The sequence below is a fragment of the Spermophilus citellus genome (genome assembly GCF_964194105.1).
Source record: "Spermophilus citellus genome assembly, chromosome: 2".
NCBI lineage: Eukaryota > Metazoa > Chordata > Mammalia > Rodentia > Sciuridae > Spermophilus > Spermophilus citellus.
Window position 1 is genome coordinate 37,451,536 of NC_138183.1, and position 16,104 is coordinate 37,467,639.

Below are 16,104 nucleotides of genomic sequence, written 5' to 3' on the forward strand. Positions count from 1 at the left end.
ATAATTTATCTCATTCCAATTTGGGGTCCTAAAATTATTCAAAAGTTCATCCTTATCAAGCCAAAATGTGTCCACTATTACTGTCATCTAAATAAAAGTTTTCACGGCTGGGGATGTTGCTCAAGCGGTAGCGCGCTCGCCTGGCATGCGTGCGGCCCGGGTTCGATCCTCAGCACCACATACCAACAAGGATGTTGTGTCCGCCGAGAACTAAAAAATAAATACTAAAAATTCTCTCTCTCTCTCTCTCTCTCTAAAAAAAATAAAAATAAAAGTTTTCATTCCACCTTCTGGAGTTAAACCAAGTAAATGTGATCCCTCCCCCACGTGACAGTCCTTCCACTGTTTGAAAAGAATTAGCAATTCTGCCTTACTTTAAGGGACCTTTTCGGTCCCTTACTTTAATCTGTCTTGAATGTTCCATGGAGGTGGTCAATTTAACATTTTCAAGCATCTAAGTAGCTTTTCATTTATTCATGACTTTAACAGGACTTAACCAAGCCAGATGATTTTCCTTAAACAAATGATTAGCTTTGATAATGAAGTGTAAATTAAATCTAAATTCATTATTTAGCAACTATTCTTTTCTGGCTAAACCTTACCTGTTCCCAGTGTATTAGAAGTGTATTGCTGAGCTGGGTGTGGTGGCACACACATAAAATCCCAGTGGCTTGAGAGACTGAAGAAGTTCAAATTGCAAGTTCAAAAGCAGCCTCAGCAACTTAGCAAGGCCCTAAGCAACTTAAGGACACTCTATCTTGAAATAAAAAATAAAAATGGCTGAGAATGTGGCTCAGTGGTTAAGTGTCCCTGGGTTCAATTCTTAATAACAAAAATTTAAAAAATTGTTTTAAAAAGAAGTACATTACTAAGTTGGGGTTGTGGCTCATTGGTAGAGTGCTTGCCTGGCATGCATGAGGGCCTAGGTTGGATCCCTAGCACCACAACCAAAAAAACAAAACAAAACAAAAAGAGTACCATTCTAAATCTTCTAGCCCAAAACAAATTATGAACATCTAGTGAGGAGGATGAAAAACATCCAATACTCAAGGTCCAATGAAATAGGTATTAATAATATAAATAAATGGAAACATCCTGACTTCAAAGCTTGTAATCTAACTAGCTCTTGGGGAAATGTAATTCTTACCATAAAAAATTCACCATTTAGTTATCACCAAGGTGACATGGAATATCAATGTTAGAACAAAAGCTTCCCTCACCATTCCTTTTGTGTCTTGTTTGTTTTCTTGGGATCAAACCCTGACTTCATGCCAAGCATGTGCTGAGCCACATCCCTAGCCCCTGCCTATTCCATATTCCATTACCAGGTCTGTGAAGTCAGGGTCTGTGGTATGGACCTGGGTATCTTCCAGTCTGGGTACTTTGAGGCTAGGAAGTAAGAAGGCTGACTGAGTCCCTAAGGAGAAAGCAAGCCAGGATAGCCATCATCCGTGATGCCTGTGGGAGCACTGAGTCTTTATGGTTTCCTGTGCTCCAGTTGTCCTGGTTACCTGAGGCCTCCCTATTTGTGTTGGCATCACAAGTCCAAGAACGGAAGCAAAGCTGAAGCACTAGGAAGACTTGTAGGAAAAAATGTGGGTAATGCAGCAGTTATGCCACAGGAGGGTCAAACCTAGGGCATAGAATTACCTGATTAAGGGCAGGGGGACTGTTACATAAAAATCCCATCTCTGGATTCTACCTCCAGTGTTTCTGATTCAGTAGATCTAGGATAAGCTCAGGAACCCAATTTGAGAGGCAATCTCCTATCAAGTAAGTTCAAAGACCACACTTTTACAGGCCAGGTTAAGCAAAATCGGCACCTGGGGAGAAAAAGTACAACTAATAAAATTCAGAAGGCAATTATTCTAGTACAATAGTTCTCAACACTGGAATGGGGGAATTATTGCCTACCTGGAACAAGCAACGTCTGGAAACATTTTTGGTTGTCATAAATGAGAGGATACCAATGGCATCTAGTGAATAGCTGCTAAATATCCTGCAATGTACAGGAGAGTACCCCTTTCCCAACAAAGGATAATCCAGCCCCAAATGGTAACAGTGCCAAGGTTGGGAAACTCTGCATGAGAGGATATTCTGCTCCCAAAACCCCATCAGTTCCAATCCACAGGGAAATCAATGCTACGTATACAAAATTAGGTCCCAGTACAAAGACTTATGTAAGATCCCTCAAAATACTTTTGAGACCCCCAAAATTATCTATCTTTAATAGTGAATTTTGCCCAGCAAAGTGGCACATGCCTGAAAACCCAGTGACTCAGGAGACTGAGGCAGGAAGATCACATGTTAGAGCCAGCCTCAGCAACTTAGCAAGACTTTGTCTCAAAACAGAAAAGTAAAAAGGGTTAGGGATATAGCTCAGTGATAAAGTGTCCCTGGATTCAATCTCCAGTACCCACACACCCCCAAAATAAAAAAGTGAATTTTATTCAGAAATGGATTGGAAGAGACGAGAACAACAGACAATAAAGGGAAGTAAGTATGGACAACAATGATGAGTCAAAAAGTTAATCAAAGGAGGATGAGATATTGAGTGACAAGCAGCAGAAAAATAAATGCTGCTCCCTCAGTGGATGTGGCATATTTATGTCTGGACCAGTAAAAATGATAAACCTATTAAAAATAACATAGAAGGAAAAGTTAAGAGCAAAAACGAAAGAAAAATAGACAAAGGAACTATCTGTAAAAGTAGCTTTAGGATATATTTAACTGTAGATATAGAATGACAAAATGACATTAGCTGGCATTATGGTACACACCTATAATTTCAGCAGCTCAGGAGGCTGAGGCAGGAGGATCACAAGTTCAAAGCCAGCCTCAGCAACTTGGCAAGGCCCTGAGTAATTTAGTAAAGAGAAAGCCCTGTCTCAAAAATTTAATATGTAATTTAAAAAAAATTAGCTGGGGAGGTGGCTCAGTGGTTAAATGCCCCTAGGTTTAATCCCTGATACCCACACACCCCACCACCAAAAAAAAAAAAAAAAAAAAAAAAAAAAAGACAATAAAGATTCTTCTGTAAAACAATGCTTAAGAATGTCCAGCAAAGATGAGAGGACTACTGGAAGGAATTCAGGAATTATGTATAAGAGGAAAAAATATATATGTACTTATTGCCTTCTTCCCCTAGTTACCCACCCCCCAAGAAAGTGGGTCCAGAAAATGCCTGTTGGTTTTCCAGCAGACAGGATAGAAAAGCAAAAGCACAGCCGAGGGCTGGGGTAGAGCTCTGTGGTAGAGTGTCTGCCTTACGTGCATGAGGCTTTGGGTTCAATCCCCAGTAACCACCCCCAAAATTTAAAAAGCACACCTAAAAACTCTCCTCAGAAGGGAAGAGGGCAAATGGTGGTGCTTAAAGAAAATGGACAGGCAAAGCTCAATGAGAAGAAGAATTTCTTTTGATAAAGAAGAGAAGGAGAGAAGAGAGAGGTGATTTGGTAGCCAGTATAGGAGCCACTAGGGAATGGGACTCTAGGAAAAGACAGATATTAAATGAAGACATTTTTAAGTTCTTCTTTTGGGGTATGGGATGTGAGCTACACCCTCACTTTCTTGCCCTTCTAAGAAAACTTTGGTAAATTTGACATTATTCATCAGGGCTTTGGGAGTTTAGTTTGAGCTATTTCTCAGTTGCATACTGTGAGATGGCCTCAGAAGACAGTGACTTCAAGAGCAAGTTACACATTTTTACCATGCTTTATAAGATTTATGAAGTGGCCAAGAAGAGAACTGTGTGACAAATACTAACTCCCAGAGAGTCAGAGCTATACTAACACAGAAGCCACTGGTCTCATCGGGCTAGCTAAATTAAAATTAAATAAAATTTTAAAATTCAGTTCCTCAGTCTCACTAGGCACATTACAAATGTTTAAGAGTCACATGTGGCTAATGGCTACAGAATAGAAAGTTCAGGGAGAGAGCATTTCCACCTTGGCAGAAAGTTCCATTGGACAATGTTGAAGTAAAGAGAAAGCTTAGACAAATAGCTAACAAAAAGAAACCCCAAACTTTTCAAATCTTTAAAAAGCTGCCATATTGAAAACTGATGTCTCCCATATTGTTCCAAAGAATAGAATTAAGAGGGGAAAAGGAGTAGATAAGCAAGATATGTTTCAGCTTCACTACTCTCTAGTTACTAAACTTGATAATGGTAGAACAGGCAGCTCTACCTCAGGAAGAAGCAATCCATTCAATAGAGACAGCTGGGCAAAGAGCTTATTAAAGATAAGTAGAACTGTAAATTCTGTTTTGGGTAAAAAAAAAAACACACAAACAAAAAAAATTAAAAAAATAAAAAACTAGAATCCTTCAAAGTATCAAGTTTTAAATCTATTATTTTAAGAAATCAGTAATTTACAAATGAGATAAAGGCAAGAGTCACAAGTGGAATTTTAAGCCACTACTACCATAAGTAGATTGTGGAGCAGGCAGGAAAAATCAAAGCATATAGGTAGATAGGTAATTTGGTGAAAATTAATAGTAGTTAACTAGGGGTTAATTGGTGGAGCGGGGGGCTATCATGAATATAGGAATTTGTAAGTAGAAAAAATAATAAAGAAAATTTTGGTTAAGAATGACTCCAGGGAGGGCTGGGATTGTGGCTCAGTGGTAGAGCGCTGGCCTAGCTGTGTGAGGCCCTGGGTTTGATCCTCAGCACCACTTAAAAATAAAGAAAGAAAGATGTTGTGTCCATCTACAACTAAAAAATAATAATAATAAATTAAAAAAAAATGACTCCAGGGGCTGGGATTGTGGCTCAGCGGTAGAGCACTCACCTAGCACATGTGAGGCCCTGGGTTCAATCCTCAGCACCACATAAATGAATAAAATAAAGATATTGTGTCCAACTACAACTGAAAAAATAAATAAATATATTTTTTTTAAAAAGAATGACTCCAATGGTATAGAGATAGGCAAATTTCAAAATAGATTATTAGTAGAAAGTTAACTATGGTTGCAATCAGTATCACAGTGAGAAAATCTTTTATATTCTCTGTCAGAATACTGGGCTGTCTGGGAATAGCAACCTTGTGTTCTTGGAACTCTGGCCCTCCACCCATCCTCCTTCCATTCACCACAGCCTTTAAGTCATCCTTCCCAATTGCTGAAACTCAGCTTCTTTTATGAAGATACCATCTTCACAGGGATAACTCTTTCCTCTCACCCTTCTCTAGTCTGAAAACAAAATATTAAAGGTTGGTTTTTTGTTTCTATCCTAACTGCTTACCTACCCTCATCTTCCACCCCAAAATGTAATTGGCTTGATTGTAATGTAAGTGTATGTGCCTGTGTGTGCATTGTTTATTTGTTGGCTTTTGGTTCTGTTGTGTGAGTGTGCAACATTCATGCACATGTGTGATAGCATTTTTTGTTTGTAAGCATTTAGGAATCTGGTACCAGGATTATGAAATTCACTACACAGTGCTTAGCACAACAACAATCTTAAATCTATTATTTTAAGAAATCTTAAATTTTCACTCAATGAACTTTACAATAATGGACCTGTCACATCTCTGGATGCAAAACGTTGGGAGAAGAGACTGAAGGAGATGTGAATTGAGAACTATTTTTATACAAAAAAATATAGTTTTTACTGAATTCAGAGGAATAATTTTAATCATAAAAGAAAAGTGTAAGGCTTTAGGTGAAAATAAGCATAATGGAGTTTCAAAACAGTCCAGAATAAGAAAAAAGGTGATAGAAGAGGAAGGAAGGCAGAAGTGGATCATGCAGAATAAATAACCAAAGCCTAGCCTTTAAAAACACCCCAGTTCTCATCAAAAAAAAAAAAAGGGGGGAGAGGGGGAGGATTTCAACAAGAGTGTTAAAGATGGAAAAGAGCCAGGAAGGGCTGTGGGCTTAAAAAAAAAAAAAAAGTAGGGAAGAAGTTGTGGTGTATGTTGGCAAAGACAAGTGTAGAGATGAAGGGAGGGAGCAAATTTATAGTAGAGGAAGTTGGTGTGAAGTTTTCCTCTAAAGATGCCCAGCAGAGCACAGAAGGAATGAAGGTAAAGGCCACTGGGAATAGGGCAGGCTAGGGCTGAAATAGCATGGGAGGAAAGCAACAGGATCCAAAGTAAGAAAAAAAAAATTTTTTTTTCACTAGCTGACCCAGATTTTCTTGTTTGGGACCAAAAGCAAATGAAGAATTAAGGATCTTTAAAATGACTTGAGGAGGGGAGCAGGGGCAAAAGGCACCTCAACTCTAGTCCAGGCAATTTAGCAAGATCCTGACTCAAAAAGCAAAAAAGGTCTGGGGATGTAGCTCAGTGGTATAGCACCGATGCATTCAATCCCCAGTACCAAAAGGAGGAAGCACCTTGAGAAATACTACCAGTGAATGAAACAGCTTTAGCTTTCTCTTTATCAGCCACAGGGTAAACATAGAAACTTTGTAGTTACATAACTGCCCACAGAAGATAGTAAGTAACCTAATGTCCATGACAGAATTGTTACTTGTCTTTGTAGACTGGAGTTCAATGACCCATGCCCCCGCCCTAAGAAATGATTTACTTGGTTCAGGATACATAAGGGCAGGTTAAAGAGTTAAGCAGGAAAAAAAGTCAAGTAAACATAGCTGGACAGGGGCTACAGATTTAGCTCAGTTGGTAGAGTGCTCGCCTCATATGGGCAAGCCCCTGGGTTCAAGCCCCAGCACAACCAAATAGGTGGACAAACTGGGCAGGCACAGTGATGCAGGCCTGTAAACCCAAAGATTCAGGAGGCTGCGGGAGGAGGATTGCAAATTCAGGAGGCTCAGCAACTTAGCCACACCCTGTCTCAAAAAAAAAAAAAAAAAAAAAAAAAGGTAGGGGAGGGCAGGGGATGCAGTTCAATGGTAAAGCACCTCTGGGTTCAATCCCCAGTACGAAGGAAAGAAAGAAAGAAAAGATAAAGTTGGCATAGCTTGGGAGTCTGAGGCAGGAAGATCACAAGTTTGAGGCCAGCCTGGGCAATTTATTCAGACCAATAAAAATTTTAAAAGAGCTGGGGATGTAGCTCAGTGGTAGAACTCTTGCTACCAAGTGCAAGGCCCTGCCCCTTCCCCCCAAAAAAAGGATAAGATGAAGGCGAGGGAAAGGAGCAGATGTGCTATGCTACAGATGAGGATGAAATGAGGCACTGACTGACAGAATTCAGTCCTCTCACTGAGATAAAATTGTCACAAAAAGCAACAAAGGAAAGGCCCAACACCATATAACTAATTGTAAGAACCTGCCTTTAGGTTTTAAATCAAATATTGAATCATTTTTCAACTTTTTGATTTTATTTAAAATTTTATAAATTCAAAAAATTTACTTAATCATGATAGATATACTCATGCACATTTCAAATGACTATAAAAATGAGATTAATGCTTAATTTCTTTGGCAAAAACTGAATGGCAGGCAATAATGCTGGACACATAATTTTGCATTTCAGCCACCTCTTTCTGACACAGACCAATGATGGTTTTTTCTATCTGGGAGGCCAAATCGGCTTTCTTCATCCTGGTACTAAAAGCCTTCAATGACCAAATCACAATTGTTGCCTATCCTCCCCTGTCCACACAGGGTCTCTGGAGGGGACTGGCCAGTTCCACCTTTCATCTGATGAGGATCTTTCCTTGCACTGAGTCTCTCAGTTTTCCAAGGCCCAACCTGGAGTTTCTTCTTGGTACTCCAGTCCTAGGGCTCCTCTTCCCTTTCTGAGTACCTCCTCAAGACTCTAGGTTTTCCCCAGAGCCCTTTTCTCTGTGTGAGTTTTCTAGGGCCTCTCCCAGTATAGGAAGTTCTCCCAGAGACTTGCATCCCAAGAAACTCCATTCAGTCACAAGCTACATACTCAGCGTGCTTTGCGGTTTGCCCTTGTACCAACAGGACACTGTCCGCACAGATACCCCTCCCCCATAGTTTCTGGGCTTTTCCATGATCCTTCTGGGGTCCAGGCCCCCAAATCTCCAGGTGCCACCATCCCCAAAGGCAGCTGTTCTCTCCCTCCTGGCCGGGGAGTTGGTGGCTCCTATCCGGCTGCAGGCCAGCGGGGGTCGGCAGTGACTCACTGAAAGGCGGGTGGCCGAGAAGGAGCCGGAATGTGCTCACTTCCTCATCCCGCGCACCTGCCGGCTCTGCTGGAGCGCTGCCCGGTTGGGCCTCCGGCGGATGTTTTCCTTGTTCCTGCGCTGGCAGTGCGTGCCAACTGCTGTGCCCCCCACCACTAGTGCCCCAAATGGCCATTTCCCTGGGACTCAGAGGGCTGGACCCCAAGCACTGACACTCCCTACACATGGACACACTAATAGGAACGCATACTTGGATCAACCAACACCTCCACACCCACCCCTCTAACTTCTGGGAGAGGAATCCTGGCTCACCAAACCTCTTTCCCAAAAGCCCCCTATTCCTGCCCCTATATACTGACTGCATGTCCATTGCAGGCGAAAACCCTCACTTTTCCTGTATCCATAACCTCACACACCAATGAATAGTAGGCCCCTTCACCTTCCAGCATCACCACCGCCACCTCCATGCGCTCTTGCTCTCCACTCATGCCTGCCCCCTATGGAGTCGGCCCCAGGTTGTAGTCTATGGCTCAGCTTCCTAGACATTGGCTGGACCCCACCAAAGATAGCCGCAGAGATACTGACAATTGACAAGACTCCTGGGCCTTTGTGCCAGATAGGGCTTCTAATTCCGGGGCTCCAACCAAATGAGCAGTCGAAGGCCATGGTATTCCACACACCAGCCTACCTCAGGGCACCCTGCTGCAATTGTGAGTTTTCCTTTCTTTTCTTGGCACTCCTCTGAAAGAATATTTTGGAAGAGGATTGCTAGGGAGTTTGAAGTGCACTGAAAGTCATTTTTGAATGGAGAGGATATTGACAGACAGGGTGGTCCTCTGAAAAAGTTTGCCAGAAGTAGTTGTACCTACAGGTGACAGAGTAAGTCTTGAAGTAAATGGAAGCAGACATTTAGGAGGAAAAATGGCAACAATGGCAGTGATCAGCCCCATGAGTAGGAGGGGAAGAGCTGGAGCATGGGCCTTCAAAGTGTGGAAAAGTCAAAGAAATCCAGTTTGACCAGGGCCTTTAGTGACAAAAAGAAAGCTAACATTAGAGTGATCAGAACATAGAACTTGAGCGGCCACATCAGTAGAGATGGAAAGAAATGGATCAGAATCCTAATGAAAAAAAGTAGAAGCTCTAAAGTTAGCCAGAAAGAAATGAGAAAGAACACCTCTTCCCAGGCAAGATATGAGGGCACTGATATGAGGAAAAAGCAGGTTGATCAACAACATTGTTTTTCAAACCAGACACTTGGAATTCAACATTAGGACCCAAATCAAAATATTCCTGGATGCATGTTTGAAGGAGGTGGTAGGGATAACACAGAGCATATACATGAAAGGGAAGAAGTTGGCTGTGAGAGAGCAGTCCTCAACAGATGACCTCAGCTGTGCAGAGCTACTCAGTGCCATTCAAAGTAAAGAATGTCACCCATTTTGTCTGTGAGCTTTAGCACCAATACAGTAGCTATGTGCCAGACGGTGCTAAGAATATTCCCTATGCTATTGCATAACAACTCTATGATGTGGCGGTACTATCCCTGACTTATAGATGAGGAAATAGGCTGAGAGAGATGAAGTAACTTGCCCAGAGTCACATGGCTAATAAGTCAGGATCTGAATCCCAGTAGCCTATCTCTTTGGCCTATGTTCTCAACTACCCATCTGAGTCCTTCAGAACCTGAAGGAAACTCAAAGGAGAATGCCAAAAGATAAATTCCTGAAGCCTCATTCCACCCTGAATAAAGAAGGGGCCCCTCTGTAAAACAGGTGATTCAAGCAGGTGGTTAGGGTGCCTAGAGAATATGCTCCTCTTTGAAAGGGGAACAGAAGTATCCCCAGACATGAGGCAGTCTTACAGCAGCTGCTTTATGTTTGCGGGTGATAAATTATGGATAGCTCATCTCTGGGATGCCTGAGGAAAACACCCCTCACTCCCAACATCTCTGAAGGTCAGTCCCGTTTCTTGAATGCATCAAAAAAAACCTGCTCCAGGATCTGAAAGAAACAGACTCTCCACTCCAGGTGCCTGTTCGCTCTCCTGGAGCCTCTGGCTGTTGCACCCTGCTGCAGCTCCTTGGTTTGGCGAGGGCACAGAATTAGCCATCCCCAGGAAATACCTCCCTCCGGTTCAGGCAGGGATCCCAGCACACACACTCCTGGTGGTGGTAGTGGAGGGTGGGGTGGGGGAAGGTGGAATGTTTCCTCTCTTCAGTTCAGGGAGATCTGGGACCACCTGGAGCTCTCCTCCCTCCCACCTCCTTGCTTGGGGAACTGCCCAGTCCAGTGCCCCTTCCACAGCCACCTCCCTCCTTCTAGCCGTGCTGGGGCATGAATCAGCTCTCACAGCTTGTTAAAGCTGGACCTCTTGTTTTCATGCCCTCACCTCAGGAAACAGAGTTACAGCGGTTCCAGCTCTACTCAGCAGGAGGCCATGGTCCTCACTTTATAAACATCCCAGCCTGTGAGAGCAGAGGGCAAGGAGATGGTGTGAGATAGGAGGCCAGGGAAAAAGAGCAAAACTAAAGACTCAAGGAGCAAAGCAAAGAAGAGCCAAAAGGACAAGATCCGAGTATCCTGAACAGAAGCTAAGAAGGGTCCAAGAGGGCAGTGCTGCAAGTATGTCCCTGAGGATGCTCTGGGCTGGACAGACCAAAGGGATCCTAGGAGGCTGGGGGATCATCTGCTTGGTGATGTCTTTACTCTTGCAGTACCCAGGAGTCCACAGCAAGTGTTACTTCCAAGCTCAAGGTAAACTGGGTTGAGACTTGAGTAAAGCAAAGAATAAGGAATGGGCTTGGGGGTGATGATGAGGGCTTTACAGATGATGCTAATCAAATTACTCAGATTCCTTTTAGCTGTGAAACAGGACAGAAAGATTAAATATAGGGATAGTATGAACAGACTCTCTCCAACCTCAGACCAGAAGAGACTGTCTGCTGTCACCCCTCCCATGCCTACTAACATTTTTCATTCTTCCCTAGCCCCCTGTCACTATGAGGGGAAATATTTCACTTTGGGTGAGTCTTGGCTCCGCAAGGACTGTTTCCATTGCACCTGTCTGCATCCTGTTGGTGTGGGCTGCTGTGACACGTGAGTAACCAAGAATGGCCAGAGGGAATGCCTCTGATGTGAGGGAAGGCTAGGGAGTGACTAGATTGCTATGAGGTAAGAATGAATAGAAGGGCAGTATGAGACTGGCCAGACCTGAAGGTACATACAAGAATCAGAAAGATAAAGCTTCAAGCCACAAAGTCAGGGAGGTGGAAGCAGATCTAGAAGGAAAATACTCCTGCTACATAGCCAAAAAGTTCTTGTATAGTAGGTGAAGAGGATATAGGAAGACAGCAGCAGTGAGAAAGAATGGGGTTACCATAAAGGTGGGCTTTCACTGTGAGCTCTTTCCCCATCCTTGGTTCCCTAGGTCTCAGCACCCCATCGACTTCCCTGCTGAGTGTGAGATACGTCAAGAGGCAGGAACCTGCCAGTTCTCCCTGGTGCAAAAATCAGACCCTCGGCTGCCCTGCAAAGGGGGAGGACTCGACCTAGAGTGGGGCTCAGCTAACACCCCTGTTCCTGGGGTTCCTGCTCCTCACTCCGGCTAAACTCAACTGATCATCTGTCTGCAGACTGCTCACTGCTGTTGCCACTTCCAGGGAAACCACTAGCAGCTGCCAATTTATTCTGAATAAATAAATTAATGCTATAGCTGAAGCCTGCCTCTCTCTCTCTCTCTCTTTATATATATATATATATATATATATATATATATACTCCCCCCCCCCCCGTGCTGGGATTGAACCCAAGGCCTTGCACATGCTAGACAAATGCTCTACCACTGAGCTATACTCCCAGCCCAGACTGCCTCTCAATTGTCTGTGCTATTAGGTCCTAGGTGGAAAAAGTGGATTCCAGCTAGAGTCCACATGCTCAGAATCTTGAAGAAGCTAGTGTCATGGTAGGTAGATGGGCCAGTTTCAGATGGTTATGGTGCTGGTGCTGGGGCCTGGAGCAGCATATGAGGCCAGGGTGGGGCTTGTAGGCAGCACCTTGATGGGAAGATCCCAGCTGAAGGTGTCTACAGGCACTTGCTCAGGACCTGTCCAGGTAGCAGGTTCAGGTTGTTCCACAGGGGGCAAGAGTACCAATCCTGGTTCTCGGGATGTTACAAATTCAAAATGCAGTCGCCACTTCAGGGACACTATGGGAAAAAAGAGAGAGAGAGGCATTAGAAGCCAGCAGGAGTAAAAGCCAACAGCAGGATGTGGTTAGTGAATGAGAAACAATACAAAACAAAATTTGTATTCAGGAAAAGGAAAGTCACAAGGAGTTCTGATCAAGGGCATTTTTTGAAGAAATCTGTTAAGGAGAGCAGTATCAACTACCTAATAACCCAAGAGTGGGACAGTCAGGACTACATAGATTGAAGTAAATGTTCTGAAGAATTAGAGATCAGTGCATCACAGAGGCCCAGTAGGTTGGAGTGGGGAAGGATTCTACAAAGCTGCTGAAGAGTTTAGGGTTCTATGCATCCAAAAACAGAGGTAGAGGTTAAAGCTCTGAGAAAACATTAAGGGTCACAGGATGAACTTAGGTATATGGGGAAATGTGTTAACAATCAAGACCCATTACACTCTACCTAACACAGAATTTTATTCTCCCTTCTCCAATATTGGTCAGTGTCTTACCAATGGCAGTGCAGAAGCCTGGGGTAGAGCTGAGAGGGATGGGGAGAGAGAAGCTGGTTCTGGTAGTATGTAAGCAGGACTCCTGGTGCCGGGCATGAGTCACATGGGACACAGAGGGAGCACCCCCTGTCCCCCGGCGCCGCTGGTATTCAGGCTGTACCCGTTCCTCGGTCTGTAAGCTTACTGAAAACTAGGAGCAAGAAGAGAGTTACATGCAAGCAGGCATTTATGAATGTAGACATAAGTGACAGAGTAGCCCAATCTCAAAATGTTTTACCAAAGGCACCCTGGGTGACCCCACTGTCCACTTCTACATACCACCCCTCTCTCTGTAGGGCCTCCTTCTACCACAGCCCTTCAAGCCCAGCACCCCAGTCTCCCTTCTTACCTGCAAACAAGCTACAGTTCCTTCCCCTAAGTTTAAGGTTCCCACCACGTCCTCGCCAAGTCTGTACACAGATTTGAAGATGCCAAATGTCCCAACTTTCCCTCGACCATCACTGATATTGTACAGATCTGGGGAGAATGAAACACTATAAGCCTGGAGTCTACACTGGGGGATGTCTAGCACTGTGTTCCAGAGGCCAACAGGTGGGACTTATCTTTATAATCCGGGTGAGATAATCAGATCATCCACAAAAACATGTGGTGGTTAGGAGACTGTCTTTGATATGGGAATAATTTGCAAGGAGGAATGGGGTGGAACAATTCTGAAAGGATTCTCACGGAGGCTACGGCAGGATGTGGCAGCCATGAGACGCTCCCCAGCCAACTCAGCAAGCCATGAGTCCTTCTTGCCACCCTCATCCTCCTCTAAGAATGGACTAGATGGGGCTACAGCCTCATCCTGGGGAAACCGGATATCTTGAAGGCCTAGAGAAAGAAAAAGTGAAGAGGTAATGCTAGGAGGGAACAGATAAAAATAGAGATTTGAGTTTAGACTCCAACATGAGAGAAGTGCAAGTAAGGAAAGCCTTGGATGAGGTCAACATCTTGACATAATCTCCAGAACGCTCCCTCCTTCCCCAATTCCCTAGCACCATCCCTAAGAAAGCTTCCCTGCAGCCCCGCTTGCAAGCCCTCTTAGATTATTTCTGCTTTGGCAATGCTCTACTCCAGCCCTTCCCTCCAGGCACCCTTACTTACCAGTCAGTACAAGAACCCTCAAAGGGACCCTAAGTAAAGTGATGGGTGAGTTGACACGCTGGCAGCCAATAGTCAGTTTGTAGACGTACTTGACCGACTGACCCCGAAAGGAGGGTGGTCCCTCAATGGGCAGCACTTCACTGTAGGAGTCTGGTTGGGAAGCAGTAGTCAGGGCAGCTAGAGGCAGCCAGAGGAGTCCTCCCTCCAGGAGACTTAGAAGGCAATCCAGGGCTAGGGACAGTCACTCACATGATTTGGACTCTCCAGGGTCTAGCCTCAGGTCACAAAATAGAATTTTTGGTGGAGTAGAAAGGATACACTGACCTCTCTCACCTATAAAAGTCAGGAAAGACTGCAATTTAATGACTCCACTGTCCAATGTCAGACAAGGCTAGTAGAGCAAGTGGAGGCAGTGAAAGACTGCCACCTCTTTTCCTGTTGTGATATGGGACAGAATTTTACACCACAAAGCACCAGCTACCTTCCTCTACATCCCCAGTGTGACACGGACTGTAACACACGAGAACAACTTAAAATCACACTGGGTGACAATGACTCCAATGCCCCCCTGAACCCCAGGCAAATGCCCCATCTCTAACCTCGGTGTGGCAGAAACACAGTCTGGCTGTCAGGCTGGACATCTGGCTGACTAGAATCAGGGGGAGGCAGTGCTACTCGACTCTCACTGGCATGGAACTGGCAGTGGATCTGGGCACTGGCCCAAGCCAGAGCCTCACTGTGGAAAGAGGAAAAGGAGACTTCAGAGGGTAATTCCTGACCTCACAATGCTTTCCCAAACTCCCTACCACATTGTCTGATGAGACCAACAAGGTTAGAAGGCTATTCTAGTGATCAGGAAATTTGGAACCCCCAAAGAGAAACCATTACATTAAAGTATACTGTGAGTACAAAGGGAAATGGGGAGGGCTAGGGAAGGGAGGAGGAGAGTGGAGGGCTATGTCATCCACCCCTTCTGTTAAATAGCCCTTTCCTACAATGAGAACACAATGAGCAAGAAGTTGGTGGTATAGCTACTGGACAACCTGATCTCTGGCATAGCACCAGAGACACCAAGCTTCCTCCCAGAAGGGCCACCATCTTCAGCAGGAGCATCCTCACCTAGATGCAGAAGTGGCTGTAGGGGGTAAGGGGTTGGTGACGGTTACCACACACTCCAGTGCCTCCCCCGCCAGAAATACAGGACCTCGGCTCAACTCAGCTACCACTTCAATCATGGCAGCTCTGGATTCAGATCTAGAAGGAAAAATGGGAGATCAGAGGTCAGTAACATGACAGGGAGGGAGCCTGAACCTAGGGGTATGTCTAGAACTGAGTCCCAGAGACCAATATATGGGGTTTTTCTTACAAGTGTCAGAGGACTGGTGGTCAACACCTCGGTACCAGAGGAAAATGCCAGGATTTGGGTAGCTGGCAGGACAGGAGGGTCATGGGGCTGCTGACCCTGTACTGCCTAGGGGGAAGGCGTCGTTCTGGTCCTCAGACCCCGGCTCCCCTTAGCACCGGCTTAGTCCCCCCATCACAGGCTGGCCTCCACACCCCACTTCCCTCAAGACTTCACGTCCCAGCCCAAGACCACCGCCGCCTGTCACCTCGCACGGTCCAAAACCAGGGTCTCAGGACACCAAGGTCCTCACCTGCCCGGGCCCCTCCGGGACCCGGCCAGGTACGCGGCGGCGTCCGCGGCGTAGGTGGCACGGCAGAGGCGGGACTTCCTTTCAGATCCCCCCCGCCCCGCTCAGGGAGCCCCTTCCGGCCGGAAGCACCCGGCTGTCCGGACCGGAAGAAGCTCGGGTCCTCCAGGCGCCCGGGGTCACCATCCCACGGGCTGGCACCTGGGTGCGGGCGCTGTCCCGGACCCCCGCGGGCCGGACCCGGCGGTCAACCCTGGGGGGCCTTGTGCCGTGGCCCCGGGGCGGGGCCGAGGCCGCCGTGAGCTCCCAGGCCGGCTCCGGGGGCGGGACTGTACGGGCTGGTCCCGGGGCGGTGCCTTGCGGGCCGGTCCCACGGCTCCGCCCCTCTCCGCGGGCCCAGTCGGCCTTTGGCCAGACGAGCTAATCACCACGGCCCAATGAAGGCGAGGCCCGACCCTTCCCGCCCAGGACCTAGAGACACTACCGAAAGGGAGTCCGAGGCAGCATTATTGCTGTCGTCGCCACCGCTGCAACAAGAACTCCCCGCTTCTACGAAG

At 45.7% G+C, this 16,104-nt stretch overlaps 2 protein-coding genes across 4 annotated transcripts; one reads left to right on the forward strand and one right to left on the reverse strand.

Annotated features, from left to right (window-relative positions):
• The first annotated feature begins 7,248 nt into the window (after positions 1–7,248).
• On the forward strand, positions 7,249–11,684 carry MSMP (microseminoprotein, prostate associated). The gene is made up of 3 exons (XM_081279870.1): positions 7,249–10,812; positions 11,046–11,154; positions 11,486–11,684. Exons 1-3 carry the CDS (start codon positions 10,683–10,685, stop codon positions 11,664–11,666), a joined length of 420 nt encoding a protein of 139 aa, XP_081135996.1. The 5' UTR covers positions 7,249–10,682; the 3' UTR covers positions 11,667–11,684.
• A 196-nt stretch (positions 11,685–11,880) lies between these two features.
• RGP1 (RGP1 homolog, RAB6A GEF complex partner 1) lies at positions 11,881–16,104 on the reverse strand. Of its 3 annotated transcripts, none has more exons than XM_081279865.1 (9): positions 15,749–16,104; positions 15,015–15,149; positions 14,495–14,631; positions 14,145–14,228; positions 13,896–14,045; positions 13,476–13,622; positions 13,138–13,265; positions 12,750–12,939; positions 11,881–12,262 (listed from the first exon to the last, which is right to left on the reverse strand). In XM_081279865.1, the coding sequence occupies exons 2-9, from the start codon at positions 15,128–15,130 to the stop codon at positions 12,039–12,041; spliced, it is 1,176 nt and encodes a 391-aa protein (XP_081135991.1). In that variant the 5' UTR covers positions 15,131–15,149; positions 15,749–16,104; the 3' UTR covers positions 11,881–12,038. The 3 variants fall into 3 exon arrangements, with proteins under 3 accessions (XP_081135991.1, XP_081135990.1, XP_081135989.1); XM_081279864.1 differs by lacking the exon at positions 15,749–16,104 and adding an exon at positions 15,551–15,713; XM_081279863.1 differs by lacking the exon at positions 15,749–16,104 and adding an exon at positions 15,506–15,713.